The 21,224-nt window shown below is 43.7% G+C and overlaps 1 protein-coding gene across 2 annotated transcripts; it reads left to right on the top strand.

The window, feature by feature from the left end:
• The first annotated feature begins 179 nt into the window (after nt 1-179).
• LOC143338241 (AP2-associated protein kinase 1-like) lies at nt 180-20,458 on the top strand. Of its 2 annotated transcripts, none has more exons than XM_076758497.1 (20): nt 180-2,197; nt 3,645-3,763; nt 5,051-5,159; nt 5,240-5,382; nt 5,974-6,095; nt 6,210-6,291; nt 6,724-6,856; nt 6,949-7,052; nt 7,346-7,428; nt 7,589-7,749; nt 8,213-8,334; nt 8,467-8,832; nt 9,210-9,355; nt 9,455-9,663; nt 9,746-9,835; nt 10,550-10,645; nt 10,784-10,891; nt 11,099-11,269; nt 12,767-12,874; nt 18,377-20,458. In XM_076758497.1, exons 1-20 carry the CDS (start codon nt 2,035-2,037, stop codon nt 19,093-19,095), a joined length of 3,354 nt encoding a protein of 1,117 aa, XP_076614612.1. In that variant the 5' UTR covers nt 180-2,034; the 3' UTR covers nt 19,096-20,458. The 2 variants fall into 2 exon arrangements, with proteins under 2 accessions (XP_076614612.1, XP_076614611.1); XM_076758496.1 differs by lacking the exon at nt 18,377-20,458 and adding an exon at nt 13,261-16,881.
• The last annotated feature ends 766 nt before the right edge of the window (nt 20,459-21,224 follow it).

Here is a 21,224-nt window from a genome sequence, read left to right as displayed (position 1 = left end):
GACGTGCGCGCGAGTTACTGCTGCCTTCACGGAACGTCGCAGAAAGTTCGACCGGACCATCTGGAGGTGTCGCTTTGGGCTTTGCATTTTTCTGCACTGACTGCTTTTAATTGTCATACTTTAGGTACATTTCCTGATTATGTTTTCTTTTCTTTCTTTCTTTTTCTTTTTTTAAACACTTTCAATGCAGAACTTTCCAAGTATTTTCACAGTATGGTATTAGCATTTTAAATAATCTAAATACCTGCTCCATTACTGGTAGTCACACCAGACCAAAATAGATATTTTTCGAATTGTGTTACACACTTGTGGAGAAAAAGTGAAACCAACAACAGTGGAGGAAGTATTCAGTTTAAATAGGTTACATCACTGATGGTGCATCCTATCCTCAGGATGCATGTCTAAAGAAAGTAAGTAAAACTAGCAATAGTTCAGTATAGAAATACACTTAATCGTCCTGAAATTTAAATTTGCTTGAGTAAAAATACAGAAGTATTATCATCAAGATATACCCAAAATACCAAAAGTACAGGGAATCATTTTGCAGAGTAACCAATTTCAGTGGTTCACTGAAGTGGTTTCACTTTAATGTTGCAACAAGTTAAGAGCCAAATTTAGCTAAACATATTGCTGGGTAGCTTAATGTATTTTAATACATCAGGATTTATTTGATTCTATTTTGTGTAAATAATCTGAACCTGTAAAGTACCTATTAACTGCAGCTGTCACATAAATGTAACAGAGTAAAGAGCACATTATTTTCCTTTCAAATGTAGTGGAGTACTAGCATAAAGCAGCATGAAATAAAAATGGGCAAGTAAAGTGCAAGTACCTCAAAACTGTTCTTGAGTTCTTGAGTAAATGTACTTAGTTACTCTCTGTCACTATGAGGTACCAGGTACAAACAACATGGACTAGTTAGTCTTTAATTAGCAGAACGGTAAATATTACATTTTATTTCGTGGTGAGTCCATTTTGCCACTAGTTTGTTGACTCTACCAGAAAATCCCGATACATCCTCGGAACAATCGGACTGAACTCTGTGCCCCGCTGCTCATGTACGAGCTGAGCGATATGACTTGAACGCAGCATATGACCACATCGACGAGGGGGAGGGGAGGCTGCAGCTGCGCTCTGAACTACAATACCCAGAATTCCATCCGTGCGTCAACAGCAACAGCTAGGATGTTGCGATATCGCTGGCAGCCAAAGATTGCTGTGGTTGCAGAGATTAGGCTGCTGGGTTGAGACCTCTGCCTCATGTTTAGGTGGATGTCAGATTCCGTGGTTTGTCATTCGCAGCGACAGTTGCAGCGGACGGAGGCAGTGGTTTCCTGTCGACTCTGCGCTTGTTTGTGTTGATGGGAGGCTGCGTCGCGCTAATGCGTTAGCTTACCAAAAATCATAGTTTAATCGTAAATGGAAGCAATTAAATAGCCAGACGCGCAGCTATGTGCCATCAAACGGTCCGCTTCACTTGACTTAGGATGGAAAGATTTTCTCGGGCAACGCTATCACACAAGTTACACGTCGGATACATCGCTCTCGAAGACGTTATCTTCAGAGGATAACCTGGATAACCTTACACGAAATGTCATAGCGCGTAAGCAGCTAGCACTTAGCTAGCTCGGTAATGGCTGGACGAGATGGAGAAGGACCTAATGTTATCAGCAGCAGCAGCCGACCATGAACAGCTGGATGGATAGCTAACGGAATACTTTCTCCGGAGATGCTTTAGCCTCCTGGGTGGTGTAATTCACTTACATAACGGCTAGTCGCAACCGCTCTAGCTATCACCAACTGGCTTGTGTTGCCAAGCAAATGGGAATTTTGCCACCAAAAATCTGGGTTGTCTCAACATCATCATAAGTGGCAAAAGGCATCACTGCATGTTTCGAGGCTGCAGATAGACTTGCTTAAAGCGTCGGGCTCGTTAGGTTTACAGTCCGACCTGCATTATCTGTCAGTGCAAAAACTGAGGAAACAAGTCGGCGTGATTAAAGCCGCAAATACTCCTCCTGTCGCTTCGACAACATGAGGAAGTTCTTTGATTCTCGCCGGGAGTTGGTGAGCTCCGGGCCTGGTTCTGGAGGAGGTGGTGGCAGCTCTGGGTCCAGTCATGCAGGCGGAAATTTCATTGGCAGAGCCTTCACTGTCGGCCGGCACCAAGTCACAGTGGAGGAGATCATAGCTGAAGGTGAGAAAGGGCTTGCACGAGCCAAATGATGCGATTTGCTTCCTGTCTCCTTTTTATGTGCATACACGCTGCTGAAGCATATTTATGTGTTTGCCCTGCATGCTCAAGACCCGAGTCACGTGACAAAACAGGGCCGTAACCTTATGCCATCCCCACAGGAACGATGGAGCTGTGCATCTGTGTATCTTGGATACATAAATGCAAACTAGAGGCCTACTGCTTCCTCTCAGCTGTACTCTGACTAACACAACAGTGTCCCGTTTGCTGTTTCATGATTCAGAAGTGTGATTCAAGGAGATGGACGCATACCTGGTGTGGCACAGTCACGGCAGCTCTTTGAATTAAAATGAATGAGGCTGCAACTCGTGATTATTTTCATTGTCGATCAATCTGTCGATTATTTTAGTTGTTTGTTCTATGAAATGTCAGAAAATGGTGAGAAATGTCCATCAGTGTGTCCCAAAGGCCCAAGATGACGTCCTTGTTTTGTCCACAATCCAAAGATATTCAGTTTAATGTCATAGAGGAGTAAATAAACCAGGAAATATTCCCATTGAAGAAGAGGGAATCAGAGAATTTTGATTTGTTTTCTTAAAAAAAAATCCTCAAACAGCTCTAGAAGTGAAGGAATGAAGGTTTAGTGCACGGGACAGGCTGCAGAATGCACATGATCGTTGCATTTCTGTGCAGACACAGAGGCAGACACTTTCTGAGACAAAACACTGACTCACAGTAGAGGCCTCTACTTCCGCACCGAATAAGTTGAACAGTTCATCATGTGAGCCGACAGTACCTGGTGGTGTTTCTGCAGACTGCATACATGCTAATGCAAGTACAGCGTAAGAGAATATGAACGAGAATAACAAAGGAAGACAGCGTCGTACAACCGATCAGAATGTCTTCACTTACTGTACATGGACGACCCTCAGCCTCACCTGTACCTGTGTCCGGAGCTACCGCTGGTCAGTTCATAGTGCCAGAGTGCCACGCAATAACATTTCACACATGCCAAGTTGGGGACGCAGTGTGAGCCGCAATGCCTGCCTGAAATTGATGACTCTGTCACAACTAAACTCGACAAAGTGAATTTGTGGCCTGAGCTGTACCAGATGGTTAGGCCTCAATGTAGGCCTCTATGGAAACCCTGCAGCAACGGCATGACTAATACATAACGCTATAAGGCTGCACCATTTGGTCCTGATTGTCAGTACCGATGTAAGGCTGCATGAACACAAATTACAACAATTTTTGAAGGATGGGGTGCCAGAAATATGCAGGTCAGCTAAATGTTCAAAATCCAGATGCAGAAAACTTGTTTTCAGAATTTATTTTTTTTTTTTATTACAAATGTGCATGTATCCAGGCTTTTGCTCAACTGTTCGCTGTCAAGATTTTGGTCATCCCTGAGAACTGACAGTTTTACTTGGTCTCTTTCTCAATCCCGCAGGTGGCTTTGCAATTGTGTTCCTTGTGCGAACGAATCAAGGGGTGCGCTGTGCCCTGAAGAGGATGTATGTCAACAATGAGCACGATCTGCAGGTGTGCAAGTGCGAGATTCAAATAATGGTGAGTTGCTGAGACTGAACGTTTCTCCCGCCTGTTCTCACGCTGAGCTCGTGAGACTTTCTGGGGGAGTTAAAACCACACGCACAGACGACTACAAAACAAATGTCTTTTGAAATGCGTAATTGTGCCTGTAAATTTCCAAGAAATCCACAAATGCGAGTTCTCTGGTCTGTCCAGAATAGCGAAGACCGGGCGCTAAATTCAGGACGCGCACAGCCTGCAGCAGGGTTCTCCGGATGGTTGAGCTGTATTTATTCATCTGGTTCTTGGTGCGCTTTGTTTTTGTTTTCATAGTATTGTCTTACATATCCTGCTCTCCTCCTGGGATGTCTTGTAGAATGAGTTGAAGGGATTATTTGTATGAACATCAGTTCTTAAAGGACCATCTAGTTATTGATGGGATGTTATTTTTTTTTGTCCTTTGCTTATATAACATAACATCAAGCTGAATGTCTCCTAATGTACACAATCCTGGTAAAAAGGTATTGTCCAACCTCTAATCTGGTAAAAATCAGAGTGGAACTTGGATTTACTAAGTGTTTAATAGACACTAACTACAAGTTGTGTCTTAGTTTTAAGGTGTTTTTCTGTAGCTGGACGACATTCGTAGAGTTCACACACAGTATTTGTTTCATTATGTCTGAAGGAGCACTCAGGAAGGAAGGAAGGAAGCTGTGGATGGGCAAATTACAAAAAAGTGGCTGATTGTAAACATTCAGCGGAACTACAGGCCTAGTTTTGTTTTAGTCAACTCCAACAGACCCTGACATTTGCTTCAAAGATGACGTCTGCTGTCATTCTTCAATCATCATATGACGTGTTTTCTTTACCTCTCGCTCTCTCTCTATCTCTCTCTGTCTCTCTCACACACACACACACACACACACACACACACACACTCATATGCAGACAGACAGTGCTTCACCTCAGCTGCAGAATGCTTGACATTTTTTCATTACCTAACAGGTTCCTGATGTCAGCGCTCCGTTGCAGCTCCCCCTGCAGGCGATGGCCTCACACTGCATGGGAAAACACTGACCAGATTGAATGAAGGGATTATGGCATTAAAATTCATTGCAGCAAAATATGAGAATATTTTCCTTCCTGTTCCATCTTCCCTCGGTGTCACTTCAGTGGCCTCTTTTCCATTTCACAGTAGAAAATGAAGTCACTATGAAAGACTTCCAGCCGTTCCTTGCACCATCACATAGTGTGTGCACATATGCGTGTGTTTTTTGTGCACAGTGTTTTGTTAATGCTCTTGAATGTGTGTTTGTGTTCGTGCAGAAAGACCTTGTCGGTCACAAGAATATTGTTGGCTATCTGGACTCCAGTATTACGGCTATGGGATCGAGGGACGTATGGGAAGTTCTCATACTTATGGACTACTGCAAGGGTGAGTGCTGAAAGGGAAACGGGCTGTGAAAATCCACGATTCAGGCATGTGCTGCTGGATAACTGGACATTATTTTGCAGGTGGGCAAGTCGTCAATTTGATGAACCAGAGGCTGCAGACCGGGTTCACCGAGGCTGAGGTGCTGCAGATCTTCTGTGACACCTGTGATGCTGTTTCTCGCCTGCACCAGCGCAAGACACCCATCATCCACAGAGACCTTAAGGTGCCACATTTTGCCACTCGTGTTCTGCGTGATGCTCTGCTCCGCAGTACGTGGGATGGGACAGGCAGCCGTTATGTGTTTAACGGAGGGGAAACACCTACTGTAGATCACCGCGCTGCGGGGTGTCTCTTTGAAGAGTCGTGATTGATATGTTTGTGTGAGTTGAAGCTGTGCGTAATTATGGAAAGCTCTAATAGGAGAGGAGATTGTCAGTTGTCAAAATACTTCAAATGCTTCCATTTCTGCGGAGCCCAGTCGACTGCAGTGTGGTTGTCGCATTCGTTTTAACATGCTGTCACTCAGTAGATTCACTCCGTATGGAAACATGACTTTTTATTGCAGTGCAGATTTCTTGATTTGCATAAAAAACCTGAAAATGATATGAGCGTGTGTGCGTGCGCGCGTGTGTGAAGTTGACCTCATTTTGATTTTTGCATTCATCATTCAAGTGCTCATGTCGCAGGAGGTGTTTTTCTCGTCAGAATGGGTCAATTTCTGCACCACCTCCTTAAGGAGGACACTTAAGCTCCATATTGGGTCCTTTCATGTGTAGCCCCATGTTGTGGGGTCTCATCTCTTGTATATCTACAGGTGGAGAACATTCTCCTGCATGACAAGGGCCATTATGTGCTGTGTGACTTCGGCAGCGCCACTAACAAGTTCCAGAGCCCACAGACTGAAGGAGTGGCCGCCGTGGAGGAAGAGATCAAAAAGTTTGTGCCTCTTTTCATCTGCTTCGCCGATGTTTGTTTCATTTTATTGCCACATTAAAAACAGGTAGATTTGGCCTCTTCTATACTTTTTCATTTCTTCTTGTTTCCTGTCAGGTACACCACTCTATCATATCGTGCTCCTGAGATGGTGAACCTCTACAACAACAAGATTATCACCACAAAAGCAGATATCTGGGTGAGTGAAGAGGACAGACTTCGTGACAGGGATGCATGAATGTAGCACACGCTGTATTTATATGTATGTGAATTATACCCCGTAGTTTACATTGGTGTAAAACATAGGTTGACATAATGACCTGAGGTCAATAAAGCAGGTCTCCAAGATTAAAAATATATTAAACCTGTAGGCTTAAATAGCAGATGAATGATTTTTAGTGATTAGTTCTTTAAAAGTTGAAAGCTGTATTCTCACAGCTCACAAGCTCAAACTTTGCTTCTCTGAAGTGTCTGAATATATCGTTTTTAACGGCTGGTTTTTAGAGGGGAGAAGTATTTGCTGTGTGACTTCCTGTGTGCTGCTGTTATTCTTGATGAATCTTCTCTTGTCTCCTCTCCTCCTCGGCCTGTGGTTGGTGTGGCGGGGCGTGCATGTGGTTTTCTTCTCCAGGCGCTGGGCTGTTTGCTGTACAAGTTGTGCTTCTTCACTCTGCCCTTTGGTGAAAGCCAGGTGGCCATCTGTGATGGCAGTTTCACCATTCCAGATAACTCCCGCTACTCTTATGATCTTCACTGCCTCATTCGTTAGTCCTCCTTTCACATTAATTATATCTCATTTTCGTAGCTCTCCGGTTTTTGAGTCTCATTCTCATGTTTCTTGGTGGTGTTTTTTCAGGGTACATGCTGGAGCCAGACCCAGACAAAAGACCAGATATCTACCAGGTGTCCTACTTTGCTTTTAAACTAGCTCAGCGGACCTGCCCTGTTCAGAATGTGAAGGTCAGTCTCTCTCAGCACCGACGTCAGCTGAAATATTTGCTCGGCTTTGGCTTATCAAGAATTGATTTTCACATCGTATTCAGTGGAATCTGCTGTAGGTTCTCAAACAGTTCTCAGGATGTGGGAGCGCTGCACTAATTCGTTAGTTGTATACAGTAGAAATGCTTATAAGCACTGATGACTTTCTTCATTATTACTGCCAACTGCAAGAATCACAAAGGTTGTCCTGTGTACCATTGTCACTCATGCTGCTGATTTCCTCAATGATTCTGCTTTTTTTCCCCGTAATCCAGAATTCTCCAATTCCTTCGAAACTTCCTGAGCCAATCAAAGCGAGTGAGGCTGCTGCAGCAAAGAAGAGCCAGGCTAAGCCCAGGCAAGCATGACCTGTAACTGTATTACCATTAAAGCTGTAGTAACACTACATCTTGCGGACGTAATTAGGTGCACTCAGAATTCTGATGCTCATTAAGTCATTATGTTAAAACTATTTGCCATGATTAACAAGAAGGCCAACGTGTTCCTTTTGTTGCCAGACTGACAGATCCAATTCCCACCACTGAAACCTCCATCACCCCTCGCCAGAGGCCCAAAGCAGCCCATACCCAGCCTGCGGCTGGCATCCTCCCCATCCAGCCTGCTGCTCTCACCCCTCGAAAGCGGGCTAATCTCCCTGGTGGTGCAGCTCAGCCTGTGGGTACGTACAGCACTGAGTTCTTATTTCTCCTCTTCATCACAGGGAAAAGGAGGGTGTGTGTAAAGACAGGAATCCCTCTAATCGTTTGTGCACACCTTGGATGTTGCAATTCTCAACAGGAATAGATCATGTATGCAGGTTAAGACTCATGCAAATTACAGCAAGCTAGCCACAGGCCCAAAGTGGTTATGTAATAATTGTCCCTGCATTGTGAAACACTGCTTCTGTTGATATCCCTGTTGTACCTGTTACAAATCACTTTGATGTCTTTAATCAGAATTTAACTGATTACATAATCCTTCTCTAGATTATGTGCAAGATGAATATTCTCTCAAATGTTCTGATAGACCTATGTGTGTTACTTGATATGTACATTTTGTTGCATCTGTGTAAGTATTAAGATTCAAACTGTTTCCAGGCTGTTGAGTAATGTGTAATCTGTGCTCTTTTTAACGTCCCACAGGAGTCAGCCTGGACCTCTCTCAGCCAGCTGCAGCTCTGCAGTCACAGAAGGCACAGACATCAGTTCTGCCACTCATCCAATCACAAAACAATTCAAGTCAGGCTGCAGCTCCACAGAAGCAGGTACACACTGACAGATTACACTGACAAACCATTTGTGTCAGCATGACACCCTTTTCACCAAAAATTCACACTTGCTTTTGGGACGCAGAGCACTAAGTCACTAAAGATGCAAATGCAATGTTTGTGTGACAGCCGGTGCAGCCAGCCGCAGCTGCAGGAGCAGAGATTACAACTACAGCAGCAGTTGTGTCACCAGTGACCAAGACTGACATCCAGCCACAAGCACAGCCGATAGTTCAGCAACAGACCACGCCTCCCTCCGCGGCCGGCGCCACCTCCCAGCAGGCAGCCCAGACTCCATCGAGCCCGGCCCCACCTCAACGCCCGTCTCGACGCAAGCAGGCTAGCCAGGCTCAGCAGCCAGCGGCTCAACCTTCACCCAGCAAACCGGCGTCTGGTCAGCCGCCCGTACCTCTTCAGCAGCAGCCGATAACTCAGCCATCAGCTGCCCAGGCTCAGCCCGCCTGTACTGAGATCAGCCAGAAAGCAGCTGAGACAGTGAGTGGCCTTCTGCTCACATCAGCATCAGTGTCAGAATTAATGACTCTTGCTTCCTTCTTATTTGTCCATAAGCTGGCATGGCCTGGTGTTCTCCTCATCCATCTAATGTTCCCATTTTTCTTGATGAATGAAAGAAAAAGATAATGTCAAAATATTTACTATGCCTGTTTCATCATGTTGGATCATGTTGCTCCTTCACTGTGACACTTTCTGCCACTAAAACTGCAACTGTGAGTGATATGAAAACTTCATAGCGTGGCTTGTCCACACATTTGTAAACACATTTGTTTGTGAGACTCTCTGTGACTCATGAAATCTTGCATAAAATATGTCTTGATCTTCTGCGGTTTTATTTCCACGTCCCTTTTGATCAGACTCCACCTGCTTCTCCAAAGACCACCGAAGAACGAGGCCACCAACGCATGCCGAGTGACGCCACAGCGAGCGGTGCTGCCGGAGCCCCAGTGAGTGACTCCTCACAGCAGCCACAGGGAGCTAATGGAGACGCTGCCCTCAACCAGTAAGTGCCACGTGTACTGGAACAAACCTGAAGAATAGTTCAAATTCAAGCCTAGTTTGTTTTCTTTATCATACTTTGTGTGGCTTTTTTAACCTATAGAGCACTTACATCTCAACCAAGCACCGGCCAGCCTGTTCAGCTCGGTGTTGGTGATGCAGGACAGGACCAAAACAAAGCTGGAGCCGCTGCTCCTGCGCATGGCGGTGCCACCGACACTCCCACGCAGCCCGCGTGGAACCCGTTTGACGATGACAACTTCTCCAACCTCACAGCAGACGAATTCAAAACCGAGGACAAACAGCCTGCTGGTAAAGTTTGTGTGTACATGTATGTGTGCAGTATTTTTAGTATGTGAGAAACTGTTTATAACTGTGAGTTTGTTTTTTCTAGAAACACCTTCAAAACTTGAGCCGACGTCCTCTGAGGAGTTGATACCAGGCCTGCAGGCCTCAACTGTGGATGATACACCCCCAGAAACTGGTATGTCACACTTCTCCCTTCAGACTCCATGTTTTTCTTCTTTTCTCTCTTCTGCATGATTTTGGACCCGTGAAGCTCCACAGACCCTTTAGTGACATGAGCACAAACTGACCATTAGTCTAAACAAAGCTAATACAAATACTGACTCACCTCTTTGGCAAGGTAGCTCAGACTGAGATTTACAGTAAAAATATCTCTATGATTAAAAATACTGCACTGGGGCCACACAATGCACTGTAGTATAATGTCTGTAGTGTAATATCAAACCAAGAGGTAAATATCTTAATGCACCAGATCCATTAATCTGATCGCTTTAAGAAGCCCTTGAAAGCAAAAGCTGCCTCTGTGCATCACCATAAGTAAAGTAAAGGCTTAGGTCTAAATGAAAGATGTGACGTTACTCTCGTGATGTTAATGTAAAGAGGTCTGGCTGTACTGCTGCAGTGTCCAGAAAATGTAGCCACTGATTTGTTTTAGTGTAAGTATTGATTTGCTCATATTCTGTGTGAGGACAAACTGCTGAGTCACACATGGCCACCGATAACAAATGCACACGTGACTTGATATTAGGAGTTGTAATTAGCCTAAACAACCATTTGTTTTGGAGTCACACCCACTAAAAACCTGCCTCCTCCCATAATGTATTTTTAGGCTTATTTTCAGGCTTCGTAATGAATAATAAATCTTTTCTATCAAACGCTTCTTCTTTCCCAGCTGACAAACCAGCAGCCATTGTTGACGTGGATTCAGGAGCCTCGCTGTTGATTGTGCCCGATCCTTTCGGTACCCTTGACCTGTCAGATGCTCCAGGTAAATATCTCACTCTGTACACACAAATACTCCCTTGTGTGGTATTTTTCATAGCTGTGGTTGCTGCTGCTAATACTGTCGTCGCACTTTGCTCATGCATGTCTCCTTTATCGTCTCTGATTCTTCACTGGCCTTCAGAGAAACTGATTGAAGGACTCAAGTCTCCGGACACGTCTTCGCTCATGCTTCCTGACCTCTTGTCATTGTCTGATCCCTTCGGTGGCTCTGTGGAAGAGTCTGCAAAAGGTGTGTTTGTGTGTGTTTTTCAAAACGTGTTGCATTTACTTATTTATTTGGGTTTTTAGTAGTAAAAGTTCTGACAGAAACAAAAGAAGCTGATGCTTTCCGTGTTGCGTGTGCAGCTTAGCGTGTCCTTTTCCTCTTTGTACTCGAGCCATAACTAAGCTGTACCCTCTTTTGTCTCCGCCTTTGGCTTCTCCTGACCTGTCCCAGACCCTCTCACTGCAGACGACTCTCTGCTGGGCTGCTCTCTGATCTCCGGTCCGTCCGCCCCTCCTGCAGCGAGCAGTGTCACCTCCTCTGTGTCTTCAGCTCCCACCTCCGCTGCCTCTGCTTTGGATGATTTCAGTCTGTTGTCTGGAGACTCCGCACAGCCTAAAGCAGGTAAGCTGGAAGAATCCTCTACATACACAGTGCTTTTTAATTAGTCACAGAAGTGCGTCTAAGCTAGTTTGTGGGGACGCTGTTGCGGTGATTGGAAAGGCTTTTCTCGAGCATCATTACAGCTACAAACATGCCAACTTGGAGCGGCTACATGGACAAATATGGCTGGATAAAGTTAATGCTCTGCGGTGGAGTTTGGACACCCAACAAGTAGCTTTCACAAGTCCGCCTTCTGACAGAGACAGTGTTATTCAGGCAGGTTTTGTGGTGAGCAAGCTAATAGCTAGGGAGGTGAAACCTAATTTAGAAGGAGAATTTGTGTTGCTGCTGTGGAGCTGCGAGCAGACAAAGTGTCAGTTTGTCTGGACATGAAGAGAAAACCTGGAAACTCGCCATTAGCAAGTGTCTGTGTGTTTTGGCCTTCGTGGTGGACATCACCAAGTACCTCTCAGAGCTAAACCTCAAGCTCCAGCAGCTTCTCAGCTTCTCTGCTTTCAAATGTCAAACCAGCTGAACTGGAATTAAAGCTGTGACAAGTGCAACTGGAAAGAGGTAACACCGTTCATTTTCCTACTCTGCAAGATCAAAAGCATGCTACGACATCTGAATATATGTGAAAACTCCGTCAGCCATGTTGTGAGAGCTTTCAGGGCATTTAAACAAAGAGGAACTCAACATATTTGCCATGAAGTTAAATGTGGAATCAGCTGATGTGCCTGACAACCTACAACATGAAATCATTAAGCTGCAAAGCAACAACCTGCTACTGAGAGCTGCTCATTTCAAAGACTCTTGAAAATACTCTTCTATCTGACTTAATGGAAAAAGGTTCCCCACACCTGTTCTCAGATCAGAAAAGACTGAAATCACAATTTTTTAGCCATTTTTGTACTTTGAAATTCAAAAAAATCTGTTTATACATGCATTTTTAATGTGTGCTGTGGCTGAGCAGCTAGTTAGCTAACTAGCTTATAAACTGACTTTAGCAGTGCACTTTCCCCAGAGGAGTGTTTGTTTGGTGGCTCGTTCATCAAGCTAGACCTGTGCTCATGTGTGGAAGTTACATAAGGAGACTTTAGCAGGAAAGCTGCTGCCGGTTGTTGGCTGCTGTCTGTCTCAGTGTGGCCGTCTGCGTATGATTTTAGCACTTTTTGCAAATATTTAATTGGCTGTGTGAAAATGTTCCAACTTGTAACGTCACTGACATTTTGTGCAGCGAGCGGAGGTTTTCAGCCACTGGGTGGCAGCAGAATCATTTGAGTCACTTCAAGTCATCTCAGCAGACTGTTGTGTTTATCCTCTCCTGTGTACAGGAGATGGATAGCACTACTTAAATATGCCCTCTGTTTCACATGAATAGAGTTGAATGAAGTTTTTCAATTAAAAAAAGGCAGCTGAGAGCTTCTTTTGAGTGGAATAATCTGCTAATAATAACTGCTGATTTTCTGAAAACTTTTTTTTTACATCAGCAACCCACCTTTCTGTAACCCTCTGCAGACTCATCTCTCCTGATCTCAGACTTCGAGCCCCAGCAAGCCAGCACAGAGGCCGGCACCGAGGACGAGTTCGATCCTATTCCCGTCACGGGCCGGAAGAACTCCCAAGGTGAGTCTTTCCATTCTCCACAGGGAAGCACAGCGGGGCCACACGGGGAGGTCTTGGACTCAGGGATTGGCTGCTTATTGGGTTCCCCTCAGTTGCATGCTGATTTTCTAAGTAATTAAGGAAATAATTGAACCCACTGATAACAGGATCAGGTGCCTGCACTAGTTTCACATCCTCAGAGTTTCCAATGTTTTAAAAGCAGTAGAAGTAAATGGGTAAATTCTGCCCTCTCTTTTTTCTCTCTCTCTCTTTCTCAACCTCTCTCCCCCTCCTTGACTGCTGTGTTTGCTTGTTGTGACTCCTCTGCTCCCCCTCCCCGACCCCCCTGTTTGCCTGTATTCGTCTTGTCCCCCCGCCCCTCCCACCCCCCTTGTTTCTCCGGCCAGTTTCAGGAGGCCACTCGCGCAGTAACAGTGGCGGCTCTGAATCCAGCCTGCCCAGCTTGGCCCGCTCCCTGCTGCTGGTGGACCAGCTCATCGACTTGTAGGCGCTCCCCTCCCCCCAGCCCCCCCCACCCCAGTAGAAGCTGTAACACTGGATTATAGACTGGCATAGCATAACGGCAATCAACACTGTTGTGATAGCTAGCTTCCTGCACCCCCCTGGCTGTCATCTCCATTCTAGTTCCTACAGTAGAAACGGCCTTCGCCTTTCAGTGCTTCTCCATTCCTGCCCTCTCCGCCATATCGATTGCATTATCTGGCTTCTCTTCACCTCTCATCTCTCACCCTCTCACTCACATTTTCTCTTTGTTGTAGTCTCCAAACAGCACGTATCTATTGGTTAAAGAGCGGCCAGTACACTAACTCCATCCTTTCTAAAGACGAACCATTCCATCTTTCTGTCAATCAGGATATAATATTGCTATCCCGTTTGTTTGAACAATATTGCATTATGTCTAATAGCAAACAATAGAAAATCATTGTTGTAATGTACAATAGGCATAGTTAGTGGTTGTAGTTATTATGGTGCACAAGTGAACTTGTCGTCGTTTGCCTTTTAAAATTCTCCTCCCCAGATTTATTTGCACATTATAAAGTAAAACCGCAGAAAAGTCAAACGAGCATTTGTTCAAATGAGGTCAGTTTGTTTCTTCTATAAAGGGAAACTTCGTCATGTAGCCTGATTTGCACAGTAGCATTAATGTTACCTCTGTCAGGGCTGTTGGAAGGAAGAATCATTTAAAGCTGCTATAGATCAGACTGAGAAGTTACATCCAGCAGTCTGGAAACAAAACAGCCATAACCACACGTCCTGCGAACGCCACGCGGAGTTATCGTGACGAAGAGCAGGGACCTAAAAGTTTCCCAGATCAGACTAAACAGTGAAGTGCCATAAAATAATCTGCAAAGCCAACTGCTGAGCTCCGACTGTGTTTCAGCTAAAAACTACAAAACGTAACAACGAAACAATCCGACCGCATGGAGTGAACATCCAGACACGCCGAGCTGTTCAGACGAGGACCTTTCATTTGAAGCTTGTTTTTCATTTTATCCTCGAGGCAAAGCAAGAGCTCGTTTTGGAATTAAATGACAAATCAGGGTCATTTAACGGTGTTTTTCGCAGCGTGCCATATCAGTAGAAAACGCGTGAAATCATGAAAATAATTTGAATAATCAACAGGAACAGTAAATCGTAGGATAGCCGTGGAGAGAGAGAGCACTCATGCCTATTCAGGTCATTTTTTGGCACTAACAGTCACAGTCTAATATGGCATTTTAAACATGATTTTCACTCACTCTTTTTTTATTTTAATGTCCACACAAACGCTCATTCCGCATTGTGCAAGCCCTCCTGCATTCCTCTCATCTGTTTACTCCTGATTTATGTAAATAGATATCTGCGACCCCTGCGGCCTCTTATCCAGACCATAGAGTTGGTTCTTCTTCCCGTGTATATACGAAGTCATTGTCATAAAGCTTTACTCGTGGAAAACATATTGCTTTACTTGTGAGCTCTCATATATATATCTATGCGTATAGATATATATATGAATGAAAAATGACATTGTTTTCCTGTTAATAAATGTTAATATGAATAGAGTGTTAGAGAATGAATGTAAGAAATAAATATTAGTCTATAATGAAAAATATCTATGATTCTTAACACCATAATCACTGAATAATATTGAAGAATACTATATATAAATATTTCATTCCTCTTTGTGGAATTGTGTGTTGAGAACGTTTTTTTTTTTTTTTTTTTTTTCTCTCGGTTATATCTAAATATAGATATCTCAATTATTGTCGGTACATTAAAACGTATAGATGATAATCCTAGTCTTTGTTCTACCTGGAGATTAGGCTGAATCCCATGTCTTATTCCACCTCCTCCCCCTCTGTGAAAAGAACGTGAGCCTCGTGAGATGTTTGTTTACACGGACTGACGAAGGGTTATATTTTTATTCCAAACATTTGGACAGTTTTCCGGAAAGCGGGAGCTTCACCTCTTGAATCCCGGCCGTGCTTTGTTCCATCGCTAAACTAGAAACCTTTTCTGGACTCGTGCTTCGTAAAGCTTCGTTTCGCTTTACCGGTTTTGGTGATCACAGAATTCATATCGAAAAGCATGGCAGTGTTGTTGAATGTTATGTTCATGTGTGTTGGTATACACAGTGTTATGATAAGTATGTGTGCGTGTGCGTGGAGTCAGAATTGTTGGATGTGTTTTCCAGTAGCCTACTTGTGTTGTTGTTTGCTGCAAATATGGCGACGGTCGCGTTGTCATTAAAATCTCCTCTGAAAGCACAGCCCCCCCCCCAACCCACCCCACCCTAAATTCTCTCAGGAAGTCAGAGCTACATCACTCTCTCTGAGAGTCGGATATGTATCGGCTTACTGCTCCCCAGTCTCATTGTCCGCCGCCGGAAGTCTGCGCTCCATATTACAGCTAAGAGAACTTGTCTGATGGGTAACGTGCGAGGGGCTCTGTGAAGCGTGAAAAGGTTTAATCTGCCGGAGACGTCGCCGTAGCAGCGGGTCGGTTATCAGGCAGCGTCAAGTCAGCAGTCCAGGGTTTGAAAAATCAGCTCCAGTCAGCAATATAAATGTTTCTGTAGGATCAAACACGGTTGTTTTGGCCTCCCCTGCACGCGCACAGTGGGAAGGCCACCTCCACCTCTTTTGTTTTATTCCTTTTGTCACGTTAGAAAGTGATTTCAAATAACATTAACAGCACAGTATGTCCTGTGAGATCGACTTCTGGAAAGGACTTCAGTGATAAGTTTAAATAATCAGCATTTCATTGGGATTTTTTTTTTTTGTTATTGAAGCACAACATGAATTTTCAGTGTCAGAGTCACCACACTGTGGTTTACTGCTGAGAAAGTGCACAGATCTGAATGGATTAACATGCTAGTTCGATACCTGTTGAGTGAATAAATCACCTCGAAACTGAATCGAAATGAATGAAAGAATAGTGCCAAAAGCCCAGTTAGCGACCTAATCACACGCCCCTTGATGATAAAAGGTCAGGAAATACGCGATAATTAAGCCGTTTTAAAACACAACTTTATTAATTAACCACCAAAACAGGGAGTTTTTCTCCGTTTTGAATGACATCCTTTTATCTTTGAAGGAAAACTCAAAGGAGTGGCGCGTTTCAAAGCAGCGGTCTCTCATGTGAAACTGAAGGCTCATGTGTTTTTAATCATCCTCTTCACGATCCTTCCTCTGAACAACTCAATCATTTGCAGTTACTGTTTGAACCTATGCAACTCCCGAGCTTCTTCTCCCTGTAGCCTGCCAGTGTGCTGTTGTAATCGGTTAAAGCCAAGCGGGTAGTGAGATTAGTCCTTGATGTGAAACAGAAGCCCCTCATTTTCTCTGTTGTTTTGCCAAAAAATGGAAGATGTCGATGATCTGATACTATTGAGTGTTTTGAGACGCCTCTTGTCTTTATGGCCCAAACCTGCGTCAGAGCTGTGGTATCGTGTGCTCCTTCTATTTTTGTGAGATAATTAAAGAATTATAAAGGGATGGCAAATAAAATACAAATGTGAATGTCAATGTGTTGAGTATTGATTGTAAGGTCTTCTTCTGTCATTACTGTTCAGCATCCTGGTTGATGTAACTCAACCCGAGTGCATGAAATTTACACAAAGTCACTGGTTCATAAGGTTTTGTCAGTGAAAGAAAAATGTCAGCGTCCTACTCTGATGATTAAACTCTTCTACTCCACCTTTTGTTTACAGGATTTGAGAAGTTCTACTAACTATATGCTGCATGTGGACAAGTTAAAATTATAACCTTAAAGCTTTTTGTGCAAATCCTGGTAAATTGTGATGAAGTCGGGCTGAAGACTGCTCCTCAGCTCCGCTCCAGGCTAGCAGCTCGAGGCTACATTAGCCGCTACTAGCATAACACACCGAAAAGTTGGATTGTGGGTAATGCAGGCACCAGATTTGAGTAATGGAAGGAATGAAAGCGACAAACTGTCTGGTTCTGCTGCTTCAGTTTTTATCCTTTTGTTTCTCTAAACTGTCCATCGTCAGTCTGAGAATGTTCCAGGATGCTAAATCGACGCTTCTCATCAGACTTGCATGCGAATGTATCTGCATGAAGTTCTTTGGGTGAGAGAGCAGGGCTTAAATGATCTAGTAAATTATTTGTTTATTTATAGCGTAATATAATAGGACCAGTTCAACTGTGTAATGCACTAATCAAATTGTTATTCTGCTCAAATAGCAGGTTAATTCTACTCAGGTAAGACCAAACATCAACTTCACGCCCCGTTAAATGTCCATCCATTTTTATTTTTTCATTTTTCACTTGCCAAAACAGAGTAGAGACATGAACATCCCGCTGGGTTCGTATCGTTTCTAGAGCCTGACAGATAAATTTGCCTGTGCCATCGTGTCGGAGGCAGTTTGTCCACCAGAGACACAAGTTTACTTTTCAGCTATAAAATGTCCCGTTCAGTACATGAGAGGCCACAACTCTCCAATAACCTAATTCAACAGGTAATATCAAAGATGCTTGTCATGTGTTCCACACATTTATCATCATGGAGTGTTTTGTTGTTGTTTGTTTGTTTGTTTTTTCGTTGTTTTTACACCATTTAAAGAACACAGGAATATGTTGCACCTTTGCCATATTACTTTAATTTTTTTCACCTTTTTCCACTTTTTTTGACCAGTTTTGCACCATGGTGTTTTTATGAGAAAGATTGTTCAGGTAACCAGTAGAATCCAACTTTACTGTCCACCACGGTGGAAAATCGGCTTGAATATAGAGCTAATATCTGTTTTTACAACATACTTGTGTACAAAATAGTCCTGTCTGTTCTTGACCTTCATTTCTTCAGCTTGTTGTCTTTGTTCTTATTTGTTGTGTTTATTTCTGCATAAGTGCATAGAGAACAAGGAAAAAAACATTCCTGAACATGTATTTCTATGATGCTTACTATTATATATAGCAAAAGATAATATTTTCTAGAATATGCAATAGCTTCAGAGGTCAGCAAAGCTTTATCTGACCTTCCTCTCGTCTTTTTCACATACAGACGTGCAGAGGGAGCTCAACAGCAAAGTGCTGCGAGCTGCTCGGACTGCGGCTTCTGCGCAGTTCACTGAGGAGACTCACAGGCAGAGGATCCAGCAGAGGACTGCCGCGTGTGCCTATAACAAACAGATGCTGCCCTCAGTCGAGAGGAGCACGCGACACAATACCACACCGGCGGCTTCCACCTGCATGCATTTTATACCTGACAGCCAAGTATCCCAGTTCCAGCCCCCAAACAGCCCAGTCACCTCAGATGTTTTCCAGCTGGCCCCTTTTAAAACGCCAGGAAAAGAAAGCAGGATGGCATTCAGCAGCTCCTCCTGTCCTGCGTCTCATAAACCTGCTGAGGCATCTGATGTTTTCCTCCAGGCACCGTTTGGAAAGAGGCAGGAAACCGCCAAAGCTGTTTGTAGTAACACTCATATGTTTAAGTCTGGTCCACAGCATATCCAACCCATCAAACAGCGTCACCTGGTCCCAATATCATCTCCCCCTGCTCCTCAGTCTCCTGGGGTCCGGGCCCCTCGTTTGCACACAGAGACACCTCTGCTCCAGCAGCCGGTGGCGGTGCACCGGGTCGTCTCCAGGATCGGGCAGCAGGCCGCCGTAGGTTCGGTCGCTGTGGGGCCTCTGCATGCCTGGACCATTGGGGGACGGGCTCTGGAAGACCCCTTTACTGCTGCACCTTTTCAGCCAAGGTGCTCTCAGGGCAAACCGTGATAGAATTCACCAAATCAGAGCTTCTCTCTGCAACTTAGGAAGGAGCTGAAGTCAGTCGCAGTATTACTCAAATTTCTAATATTTCACATTACTATTATTGCAGTATTAAGATGAGGAGATTATCCTTTTACCAATTATGTACTTACACTTAAAGTTCTACCTCTGTCATGTGGGTGCATCATTTCAGCACTTTACAAACAGTCTGAACTAAGATAGACTTGAAGGACTGGTTCAATTTAAGATTAAAAAAAAGGGTTTCATTAAAGGCCCAATCAGTTTTTCTTTTTTTTTTTGTTGGATGATGCAAATAAGTTTTATTCAAATAATGAGTAAAAAGCATTTAGTATTTTTCAGTGATCTAAACTGAATATATGGGTTTGTTTGACTCAGACCTTTGCAAAGATGACTGTCGTAGACAAATAATGAACAGCATCAGAAAACATTAATATCTTCAAGACAAGGTTTCAGTCTTTGCATTAAAAACACGTCGTTGTTCTAAAGCCCTCTAGTTATTTACCTTTTCGTTTACATTTAGATGACGGGTTGTGCCTTTAATATCAGCGGTGTGATTGCAGGCGTCTGGTGCTGCAAACGATACCAAACATGTCGCTACGAGCCAAAGAAATCATTGGAAATGTAATGGTGTGAAACTTTTCACACACTTGAACGACAAAAACAATGTTTGCAGTTTATTACTTTCATATTAAGAGAGTGAAAACACTGTAAACCTTCTAAATATTTCAGAAAAGATGGGCGAGTTACACAAAGTCCCAGATGGCTGCTCACTGGAGAGCATTTTACTGGAATTACTTTAAAAAATCTGGAAGGGCTGTAATGAGTTCAAGCTCAATTTACCTTCTTTACGGCTTAATAATTCGCAGGTGGCTGCTGCCATTTCGCCACAACTGCACCATCTTAATGGACCTTTATAGCTCTCTTGAAAAGATTTTTTTTGTTTTTTTACCTGCTAATGTTTGTCTTTGCTCTCTGCATTTGAAACGACACATATCACGTCTGTGGTTCAGATTCGCTGATGTCTTGCAGCATGAGGTCAGACGGCCTTCTCAAAGAGGTGCTGAAGACACAGAAAAACCAACATCATCTCCACCCGGCTGAGTTTTTAGTATGTTTCTCCGAAATGCGATTAGATTTCAAATGAAGCTTTGAATTTTCTTGTGTACTTTGGCGCTTGGACTTCTTTGTAAACCGTGCTGCCAAATACAGCTAACAGTATTTGCATATTTATATATTATCTGGCTATTAATACTGGACATTAGGAAAAGTTGTCAGTGGAAACTAGACTTTAAACTGTATTTTATTAAAGGTCTGTAAACATAATGGCATTCTTGTCATTTCCTCCTCTGAGGCGCGGTGTTTGATTCTGGTTCAGGAACTTTGTCACGTTCATGTTTATACTGTCTCCTTCTTCTTTATTCTAATAAAGGTGATTATAAGATAGCAGTGCAGATCCAGACTTTCATAGCTGCACCTGAGATGGGGACATGATGGCAAATGCCTGTTTTTAGGTTTACTTCACGACGATGATGGGCCGCTGTTCCTCTGTGTCTTAGTTGCTGCAGGATGTTGTTGCTTCACAATCTTGTCCTCAAAAAAATGTGATTCAGAGAACTCGGAAACAGGGAGGCCAAAGGTTCAGTCTTCCCAGGAAAGTTTTTAATTTATCTTCGCTTTTATTCGTAGCAGATTAAACAAAAATGCAGAGGTAAAATGGAAAAAAACTAAATTAAACTATAAACACAAGTGTCCGCTGTTTCATGAGTAATCTTCATGTCAGGCTGAGACCCCAATAAACCGGCACAAAAACGTGGGCTCCAGCTCAAAACCTGAGCTTGAGTGAAAGATGAGCGGCCTGTTTTTACTCAACAGTACGTAAAACATCATGTGATCTCAGATTTAGTAAGAGGCTCATTGTCCTAAACTTGGGATGAGAAGAGCGTGTGGAAAAAGAGGAGGGCGAGCCAGATCAGAGCTGATTTCACCACAGTAAACATGTCAGGAGCTGTGTACGTGAATGGAAATAGATAAGTCTGAGACATTCCTAGAAATTAGCTCAAGGCTGTGTGCGAGCTCCACTGTGGTTCATGAACCTGCACGCCGGTGGAGCTGTT

This window comes from Chaetodon auriga, chromosome 19, assembly GCF_051107435.1.
Source record: "Chaetodon auriga isolate fChaAug3 chromosome 19, fChaAug3.hap1, whole genome shotgun sequence".
NCBI classification, from domain to species: domain Eukaryota; kingdom Metazoa; phylum Chordata; class Actinopteri; order Chaetodontiformes; family Chaetodontidae; genus Chaetodon; species Chaetodon auriga.
Note: the sequence above shows the minus strand (reverse complement) of the source record. Positions and strands in the feature narration are given on the sequence as shown.